The 10,987-nt window shown below is 44.8% G+C and overlaps 1 protein-coding gene across 1 annotated transcript; it reads left to right on the top strand.

The window, feature by feature from the left end:
- The first annotated feature begins 1,432 nt into the window (after positions 1–1,432).
- On the top strand, positions 1,433–6,124 carry LOC125515952 (uncharacterized). The gene is made up of 2 exons (XM_048681430.2): positions 1,433–2,955; positions 5,821–6,124. Exon 1 carries the CDS (start codon positions 1,641–1,643, stop codon positions 2,949–2,951), a length of 1,311 nt encoding a protein of 436 aa, XP_048537387.1. The 5' UTR covers positions 1,433–1,640; the 3' UTR covers positions 2,952–2,955; positions 5,821–6,124.
- The last annotated feature ends 4,863 nt before the right edge of the window (positions 6,125–10,987 follow it).

Genomic DNA, 10,987 nt, shown 5'->3' on the forward strand with positions numbered 1-10,987 from the left:
TAAGCATAATGGATAGCTTCGTTATGACAGGTGACGTCACTCTGGTTTACAGCAATTAGAGAAGATGACATCATGGCGGTTTACCAAATTATAAAAAGATGTTGAAGATGAAGCTTTTATCAAAAGGATTGACATGAACCCGTTCAAATCAATCTGGGGCCTAATGTTGGGGGATATTACTACTGGGCGTAAACCGGCCTATCTGGGCCGGGTTAACTTCGTCAGTAGTTAAGTATGTTAAAGCCCAAGAAGACAGAGGAGGGCTCAAGGCTCATGGTCGGTTCAAGGCCTGTAGCCGTAAACCGGCGTTAGTAATTAACATGTATTGTAAGTTAGGAATAAGTAGAGACCAAACCGGACACATCTATGAGCCGGGATTGGGACTCCGTAAGCCGACGAGAGTCACCCGTGTATATAAAGGGACGACCCGGCGGCGGTTCAGGAACAGACAACAACTCGAGACATAGGCGAAGCTTGTTGGCTCCCTAGTCATCGAAACCCCATCAATTCCATAACAACTAGACGTAGGCTTTTACCTTCATTGAAGGGGCCGAACTAGTATAAACTCTCTTGCGTTCTTGTATCCGCTTTAACCCCTTCAAGCTAACCCGTCGTGATGGCTCCACGACTAAGTCCTTTCTTTAGGACATCTGCCGTGACAAAACCACGACATAGCCTGTGCTAATTGATTTATTAAATACTTTTTTTGTGAATAAATACTGTTTATACATAGCTCTTATTGGGGCTATCAATTTTTTAATACAGCGATATGCTGACAGTTGAAATGGAGGAATAAGTCGAGAGACTTTATACATATCAAAGCAAGTGATCATAGGCACTTAAATCATCTGCTAGTCTTGCTGATGAACTCGCTTCTAGATTGTGATCTAAAATTAGGTTAATCTTAATTGGATATATTAGTAAAGAAAGAGATTTATAAGAGAAAAACTATATTTTCGTTGGTTGACAATTAACATATTTTCTCGTATTTTTACTATGTTTATGTTAAGGCCCTTGAGATTGGGATCTAGTATTCTAGTTTCGTCCCGGACCCCTGAAATCTCAGGACCGTCCCTGTGCGCCGTGATTGCCTCCGGCCTCTGCATCGAGACGGTAGGCGCCGTCGTGGTCGTCGGTGGCCTCGCGACCACCCTGGTGTTATCCACTCTCTCTGCTCTCACTCGCTTGGAGGCCAACTAATGAAAATGAGAAGCGGTGTGAAGTGGCACGGAAAGGGAATACGATACATGCGGCGCTCGCGACGGGGCGTTGCTTTTCCAAACGAGAAAGAGTGTGATGTGGCTGATCCCCTGCTCTAAGATTCGTGCTAATGATCCAAGGGTGGAAAAGACGTTCAGACTGGGGTCATGGAAATCTGACATTCGGGGGTTATAGATTCCCAAGAATAATGGTTGGATACAGCGCCGCCGACGGCTCAGCGGCTCGGCTGCCGGCAGCAAACGAAGGGGGATAGAATTAGCAACCTCACGCTAAATTCCGTGAGCCGCAATTAGCAGCCTCTCGCTTAATTCCGTGAACAATTTGGCTCACTCCCTGACAAGTGACAACCTAGCTGCTCTGAACTCCGCTCGAAACCCTAGCCGCCCCCATCATCCCTTCCTCCCACCCCGCCGCCCGCCATGCCCTCGCCGGCGCCGCACCTCGTCGACGAAATCCTGGAGGAGGTCTTCCTCCGCCTGACCACCCCGGCCGAGCTCGCCCGCGCCTCAACCGCCTGCCCCCGTTTCCGCCGCATCATCACCGACCGCTCCTTCCTCCGCCGCCACCGCAAACGCCACCCACCTCCGCTCCTCGGGCTCGTGAACGTGGATGGCAGCTTCCAACCAGCCGAGGCGCCCCACCCCTCCGCCCCGCTCGCCCGCGCTCTCGCCGACGCCGCTGATTTCACCTACTCCTTCGTCCCCGCGCCCAGCAATGGCATCCCCTGGCATGTCCGCGACGTCCGCGATGGCCGAGTCCTCCTGGAGGCCTGCCAGGTTTTGGAGACCCTCAAAGACATGGCGCTGTGTGATCCCTTGTCACGGCGCTACGTGCTGCTTCCGCCCATACCGACGGACCTCGCTGTCCAGGAAGAGTACCCATTTGATATCGTGCCCATCCTTGCTCCCATTGCGGATGATGAAGATGATATGTCGTTCAAGGTGATATGCTTAGCCATCTATGGTTCCAAGCTAACCGCCTTTGTCTTCTCGTCTGTCACACAGCAATGGTGTATAACTGCATCTATCGGTTGGAGTTTGTTAGACGCGCATCACCCTCCCCTTGGACTGTGCATGTTTTCCACTTATGGGTTCTGTGGCTTGCCCGGTTTCGACAACGAGGGCGGATGCTTCTACTTGGCGTCACCTTTGTTAGACAAGTTGTTCGTGCTGGACACACAAAAAATGGAGTTTCTCACTGTCAACTATCACACTGGCTATGATATACTGGTCAGACACCTGCCTGGCCGGATAATCGAATTTCTCGCCAGATACGATGATCCCCATATAATTCAACCTGGCCAGGACAGAAGTATGCGTGGCATTGTAGTAGGTAGAGAAGGAGACCTCGAGATGTTTTCTCTCATCGGTGATCACAGCCCAAATGGCTCATTTGATCTCTATCATACGACTCAGCAAAGCAATGGTGAATCTTCCAATGAATGGCGGATGAAGAATATTATACCATTGCCTGGAGGGCATGACTATTTCACCATGAGTGCGGCTGAGGGATTATTGTTCCTTGGAGCCACTACAGAAGATCAAGTGGGCTTTGATAGAGAGTCTGGGCCGCCATTGTCCAGGATTGATTGGGATGTAGATTATTTTTCGCTTGAGGTCAAGACTTCTGAACTGAGGAAGGTTTGCACGAGCAAGGGGAAATTCTTCCATGCTGAACATGTTCACTGGTACTTTGGCTACCCCCCGTCGCTGTCAAAACCGAGTGTATGAAGTGGTAAGTTAATTTGTTTTATGATCGTTGTGCTCTGCTGGCCTAATTGTTCATGTAGATGTGATTGCTTTATGCTGTTATACAAGACATTGTCAAAGTAGGGTAAGTTGGCATGATCTGTTTCCTGGTCAATAATTGCCTTGCAACATGGTAATAAAGTTAACAATTTCATTTCATACCAAGAAGGGTGTATATACCCCACCAAGTTTGCATAACATTTGCTTCAGTTAATGTCTGAGGGCCATTTACATCTAAGGAAAGGCGTTAATTTATCCTTTGCGTATTAGTTTCTGCTACATTTTGTTAACTGGAACTGGCTAAATGATCATTTGTCCCTCTTATAGACATACTACCTCTATTATTTGCCCCTCTTTAGATAACATTTGACCATTAATTTACTCTTGTTTAAATTTTTGTGCGTACCATTTTCGCCTTTCTAGTTAGTAGGCACCAACCCATGCAAATATGACATCAGTTACCTGCAAAAGAAGTATGACATAGGTTACCTCTAAAAGAAGTATGAAATAGAATTATAGGGAAGGAATAGGAGTACACTCTTGCAAGATTTTAAAACTGCATGTATGTTTCCAGTTGTGGTGAAGCCTGGTACTATATTTTCAGTAACTTTATACAGCTTTGTGAAGCTGCTGTTTGGTATTTGTTTGTGAAAGTATAAATGTTCTGATATATGTTAGGTTAATTAAAATTGAGGCATATCCTGCTTCATATTTCGTTAATAAACTTCTGGAAGCCATTCATATTAAGGTTTTCGGCGCAGTTTTGCCTAGAAACCGTGCAGCTCTATTTTCTTTTCATAAATTGCAGGAACACCCTACCCATTTGGAACAAAAAGCTGCCCATATGTCTTCTATTTTTCTTTTCTTCTTTGAATATGATTTGGCACATGCTCCGGATGATTGGACAGATTATAGTTACTCCATTGACATGGTTCTCTTTGTAGCACATGAATAAGAGTCCACATGATACCTAAGACGACACATACGTAATCAAAGATTCACATCGTGAGATTTCGGGCATCCATTTCTTGAAGCTACGTGTTATTTTTATCTATCTCTAAGGAAAAGGGCTAGCTGTAGGGCATAAGTGAGCCTTCAACCTATAAACTCCCTAGGACTTTTAAAAGCTATCATTTAAATATATCAAAATAGTCTTCAAACACAATTTGGAACACTGATGGGTGATTAGATATATTTAAGTACCCTGTCAAATTTGATATTATCAAAATACTGTTTACAACGAATACACAGACATTATTCCCAAGTAGTAATATAAATATTTTATATAAAATATTATTATTCAAAGTGTAGAAGGTATAACCTCACTAAGTTTCCAAAATCTGGGGGAGTAATCAAATAATATTATTGCTCTTAACATGATATGAATTTGCTTTATTGGGTACGTACATGAACGTACATCAATTTGAAGAGCGTTTGCTTATTGAATTATTTTCAAACTTTTCCTTCTACTGCACTAGCACGGAAGCTGAATTATCCGTTTGCATCCAATTAGTTGTGCTATTTCAGATTTATTAGTAAAGCAGTAAATTTTGGTCAATTCGAGCAGCTCTAGTGTCTAGTCAATCCAACGGGCGAAAAAACTCAAAGCACATGCATCTATCTTTATCATGAATGCATTGTGGCATTCGATGGTTTCCACTAAAGAAGGAAAAAAAGCTGATTAATTAGGCAATTTTAAACGTACACATGGACCTTATTGCTTGATTAGTATGGGAGAATCCCACCCCACCTTGTATTTTCCAATCAGCTTGAACGCCTTTGGCAGGTTTGCTACAATGCTACTGAGATGTAGGTGACTTGAACTATTGTTCTGATTGATCTGATATGGTCGCCACGATCTGTACGACGTCCCAAACGTGGAGTTATGGTGGATTCATTACGATCTGGACCATACAGATAAACCCAATGGGTTATATCTGTTTTATTTAGAGTCAACATGGTGGCTCGGAAGGAACCCCCAATTAGTAAATATATAAGACAAGATGCAAAGATATGGTTTTGTTCCAATTCCACAATTCAAAGCCTTCTTTTCCTTCTCTTTTTACCTTTGCTCCCATATTCATGTTTGGCTTGGACCATACTGATACTAGCATCGGTGGTGGCGTGGCAGTGCGAGCCCCACCGAGTAGTTTGCTAGGCTGCAAGGTCTCGACGTGACCTGTGGAGAGCTATCGACGAGCTTGCAACACTCCTAGGTGCAACAATGCCCAGCCCCACAACAAGTGCAGTGCTGCAACAATGGCCGCCGCACTCGTTGTATGTGGTTCAGTGTCGATGTTTCTACAGCTGCTGATGCTTCAAATTCCAATACTGATTCCACAGTTATGCGCAGGTAGATGGGCATTATCATTAGTTGCGGATCAGTGCTTGCGCATGGTTCAATTATTTCCTTCTTTTTTTATCAATCAGGTTCTTGTTCAGAAAGAGCACAGCTTGGCATGGACAGCTGTGACTTGACAGTTGACAGGAGCAGAATGTAAGAACAAAAACAATCTCAGGAAAGGGAAAATAAATGGAAGTGACCACAAAAGGGTAGATCATCAATCCAAAAATCTCGGGTATACCATCAATTAGAATCTAGGTTATGCGCGATAAATAATGTGGGTATGTTCATAAGAGGCTCAAATAATCAAATATCCTACATGGAATAGAGGGACTCCTTAATTAGAACCTTGAATGAGGAGCTTACGTGCCTTTAGTTTTGAGCTGTGAATCTGTGATTTACTTGTCGATTTTGTACGGAGCGCTTTATTGTGAAACCCTTGGAAGAAGAGTTTTTTGTTGCATCCACATGATTCTAGTTTGTTCTAACTAGTAAGTATATCTGCAGGACTGATGAACTTGCTTTGCTTCTGTTGTCTTTTTTTGGGCCATGCATCTGGAGCCTTTGAAGAGAAATGGAGGATGGGCAAAAAGATGGTGCCGCGCAAATAGTACTTGAGCATGGTATTATTTACAGGGAATCATTGGTACTTGAGCATTGGTATTAGTATTTTAGTCGACGTATACTTTGCTACATATGTTGATGTTAAGCGTGTCAAAGCAAGACATGATGGGAGCAAGGTGAATTTTGGCGAATGTTTGTATGTAAGATGCTTGTTGTTGTGTGTGTTTGGAAAATGGTCGTATACTTTTGTCGAAACTCTAAGTGGTTGCAGCACATTATCCTCTCTGCTCAACATGTTCATGGATCTGATGATTCATTGCTGCTTTCATTGCTCGTGCTGGCTTTGAGCATTCACAATTTTGTGTTTTGTTGGTTGCCTTTTGAAAGCCGCGTTTTGAGGCAATCAGCTACAACAAAATGGGCAAGCTTCATGCTTGGCGCCGACATTCCTTTATCCAACATCTTTACAAGAGATATGTATCTTTTGAATGGCATGTTAGATTAGATACATAGGTTTCAGTCAACAAGTGACCAGGAACTCAACAATCATGATACTTGTCTAGCTGTGCTGGGAGCTCCTTGTTGTCCTCCTACTCTTTGGCAAAGTTATAATACCTGATAGCGTTCATCTTCAAGGGAGGAGATAGGTTCTTTACTATGGGTATTTGCTAGAGTATTTGGACTTTGGGAAACTCACAAAGTCATCTTTGCTGTTCTTTTCTCCCTTTGTCTGATGTGTACATGTTGCCACAAACTTGCCACTGGGAGCACATTCTTTCTTTCCTCCCTCACCGATCAAGATCCTATGTTACTGCAAAACATGGAAGTCGGCAGGAAACCAACCCAAAACATGCATGAGATCTACAAGGTAGGCTGACTTGGTTTGGCATATTTCCTATCCTAGCATAAATACGAAGAAACATGAGATAGAAATGCTAGGCTGACTGGTTTGTTTTCGCAAATAACAATAATACTAATACTATTCTATAACATGTCATACCAGCATAGATGGAGATCTTTCATTCCTTTAAAGGGGGAATTGAAGTTCGGAACTTGCCGAGTAGCCAGTGAGTGAGTCAGTGCCACAAGAACATCCACGATACTCATTGTTATGCTTTTTAACCAAGCTACCATATAGACTATAGACTTAAATGGTCACCAAATTTTAATTTAAAACTACATATATTTTCTTTTCATTGATCTTTCTTTGCTACTCCCTCCGTCCCACAAAACGTCTTATATTGTAGGACGGAGGGAGTATTTATTTGCCTGTGTTGAGGTTCCAAAAAGTAAGACTTTGCATAGCTGAAGCACTACAACCTTTAGAGGTAAAGTATCATCGTTGTCAAGAATATTATAGATTGAATTGCATATGAGGCTGGTAAAAACATCTCTTGCAACATGCAAGCCATAATGGCTCTCTGCCTAGCACCGCCGCTCCCCCTCCCCCCCCCCCCACCCCCACCCACCCACCACCAGAGCCAGATTAGATCTTCTCTTCCAGCTGCGCCGTCGTCTGTGCCTTTTTCTCTTTTCTTTGGGCTTATTGAGTTGTGTCCTCAGCAGAACCTGTATACCTTGTGATGTGCTACTTTGCATGATGCGTGTGTGTGCCTGAGCTGTGAACTTTATTGAACGTTGTGCTTCAGTGGTTTGCTTTATATATAAAGCGAGACAAAAGCCTTTTTTGGTAATGTGTTCAAGATCAACTACGATAAGAATGGCAGCTGGCACGAAGATGCATGAGTGATTTGATGAGATGGTCGGTTCTTTGTCTGGGTGATCCCTCCTCCGTAAGTGTTATCTTCTCCTCATATAGCTCCTGGCGTGCAAGATTAGGTTTCTGTAGCGATTCTGCCCCTGGTGTCTTCAGGAAAGTTGTTGATGGTGATGTCAAAGAGGCTGCGGCAGGGGGTACGAGTGTTTGTGTTGGTACGAGGGCTTGTGCTCATACCAGGCGTTGTCTTCTCCTCTGGTGGTTATTCCATCCCTCCGGCTGACTGGACTTGATTTCTCAACTTCATATCTTTCATATATGACTTGAATTTTCTTCTAAATTGGCATATTCCCGCAGAGAACAAAATAAACCAAAGGGTTCATGACATTTTGCTTTTATTAGTCATTAGTGATCATATGAAAATGATTATCTTGAAAATATGAGATTATTAGGTTTAAACAATGGTGAGAATGAATATAAAAATACACTCATCAGAGGTACCACACCTTCGACCCCGCGGCTGGTCTCACAGCTTGCCCCGTGATAAGCTCCATGGGCTCCTGCTAGGCACATGCCATGACACCGCCGCTAGCACGTCCATGGTGAGCCCTGACGTGCACCTCGGCTAGGTGCGTCTAGGGGGTGGCGCGGGCGTGGACTTGGCGTTCACCACGGCCGCATCGTGGGTCCGTGGGAAAGGAGTCAGAGAGGGGTGAGATTGATGTGTGGCCGCCGTAGGGCGGAGGTGCAACCGGGACGGAGGGATGGATAAGAGCCATCGCCGATCAGGAGAGAATAGGGACGATGAGGCGTTGATGGGTGAAGGCGAGCATGAAAACAAAGTCTCCTGGAAAGGTCGACGGGCACAAAAAGATCAAAAAGGTATCATCAACAAATGGCAGCCCACCTACTAGGACTCAAGGAGACACGGCGACAACCCAATCAAAATCTACTACTGTAGATCAAATCTAAAATTTGAACACTTTTGAGAAAGCTCTAAAATTAGGAGCTAAAGCTTTTAAAGATAAAGTTGCTCTGAGCCACCATCGACGGCCTCTTTCTCCTCCGACCTACACAAGACTATATCTTGCCATGGGATACCCGAACGATTTGCCCACGGGCCAGGCCTGGGCCTGAGATCTAGGCCCGACAGCTGGGCCGAGCTTCAGCCTGACATATTTACGATTTAGGGAAGGTCCCAGCCCAGCAACCTGATGCACGACAGGCTTTTCCACGGATTAGTCTCACCCTGTGCATTTTAAAACGGAACCAAAAAAACCATACCGAAAATAAACCAAACCAAACCAATCTTATAGTTTTATGGTTTTCATATGGTATGAACTTTTCATACCGTTTTGAATTCTTGTTTTTATGGTATATACCCAAAAACCTAATTGTTTACCGAATAAACCGAAGTAAAAAAATATGTATATATCTTGGGGAGAACAACCATACAAGTAGTCGTTTTTTGTACATAAGCTAGATTTCTTGTTAAGCGCATCCATTTTTCTTGTAACATAGTCATACTTCTCTTCGAAAGAATGCTAAGCACGTCCATAACCATCGAATCATATACACTCTCATATAGTTATATACTCTTTGTATAAAAAGATATGTGTTTTGAGTCATAAATTTGCAAACTATTATATGACATTTTCAAATTCGCGTCAACTTTGGTTTTTATGGTATATACTGAAACAATTTGGTATATACCGAAACCAAACCATATCTAAATTTCATACTGCATTTACCGAAGTATTAATGACGTACTAACCAAAAACCATATAAACCGAACCATGTAAACCGAATAAATCGAATGCACAGAGTGAAATGGGTCGGGCCTGAGCCTGATATCTAGGCCCGACGGCCAGACCGGGCCAGGTCCGAGCCTAGGTTTTTTGCAGCGGGCATTGTTAGGCCCATCCCGAAGCCTGGGTCAGCCCAAGTTATGGCCTGGTATACACGTGACGCACCCAGTTCACCACACACCCATCCCGTCCAGTGCCTCGCGTCCGTTCTCTCCTTCCAAAGTTACACAACACTGTGAGGCAACACAATGTTGGGGAACACAGTATTTCAAAAAATTTCCTACGATCACGCAAGTTCTATCTAGGAGATGCATAGCAACAAGCGGGGAGAGTGTGTCCACGTACCCTCGTAGACCGAAAGCGGAAGCGTTTAGTAATGCGGTTGATGTAGTCGAACGTCTTCGCGATCCAACTGATCCAAGTACCGAACGCACGGCACCTCCGCGATCTGCACACGTTCAGCTCGGTGACGTCCCTCGAACTCTTGATCCAGTTAAGGCCGAGGGAGAGTTTCGTTAACATGATGGCATGGTGACGGTGATGATGAAGTTACCGGCGCAGGGCTTCGCCTAAGCACTACAACAAATATGACCGAGGTATAAAACTGTGGAGGGGGGCACCGCACACGGCTAAGTGATTGTCTGTTGTGCCTTTGGGGTGCCCCTGCCCCCGTATATAAAGGAGGGGAGGAGGAGGTTGGGCAACAAGGGGTGCGCCAGGGAGAGGGGAGTCCTACTAGGACTCCAGTCCTAGTAGGATTCGGCCCCACCCTTTTTTCCTTCTACCGGAGGGGGAAAAGGGGAAGGAGAGGGAGTAGGAGAAGGAAAGGGGGGTGGCGGCCCCTTCCCAAGTCCAATTCTCGGAGGGGGGTGTCGTAGTTCTAAGTCTGACAGTAGAAAGGGGGGTACGTAGGAGGAGGCAAGATCCTAGCTACGATGAGGTTGTGCATGCAAGATTTACGAGTTCAGGCCCTTCTCGGAGGAAGTAACAACCCTACATCTCGGTGCCCTGAGGCGGTCGACTGGATTATGCGTGAAGTTACAGGGGGTGCGAACCCTTGTGCTAGAGGAGGGGGTGGCTTATATAGAGTGCGCCAGGACCCCAGCCATTCCATGTTACACAGGGTTCAATGTACATTAAGGTGAGACGTTACTGGTAACGCCAGCAGTAAAGACATATAAATGATCATTAACACTACGGAGTGAACGCTTGACCATTGCCATCCTGAGTGACTTTAGATCTTATGTACTCCGAGTGGTTTCTTGTTTGGTCGAGTGATGATATACTGGTGAAATGGAATTGGGTTATCCGAGTGGAATTGTTGGTCGAGTGGGTTGCACTCTGAGGTGATTCCAGTCGGTGAAAACTGATGTGTCTTGAATGCCGTTGATCTTGGGGTACTGACCTTGGGGAGGGCATCTAGGTCAGGCCTATTACCCTACCCTAGGTACATGTACTCGTCATTAGCCCCCGAATGGATCGAGGTCCGAGGGTAGAAGAGGTTGAAGATGGTTCCGACTCAGTTCTCATGCTTCGGGGGCATCGTACCTGTGTTGGTGAACCACGCTGGACCTTCAACTTTATT

This window comes from Triticum urartu, chromosome 6A (assembly GCF_056163025.1).
Source record: "Triticum urartu cultivar PI428250 chromosome 6A, HENAU_Tu73, whole genome shotgun sequence".
Lineage (NCBI taxonomy): Eukaryota > Viridiplantae > Streptophyta > Magnoliopsida > Poales > Poaceae > Triticum > Triticum urartu.

Excerpts from the sequence above, each read along its gene's own strand:
- LOC125515952 (XM_048681430.2), top strand. The coding sequence starts at position 1,641 with ATGCCCTCGCCGGCGCCGCACCTCGTCGACGAAATCCTGGAGGAGGTC.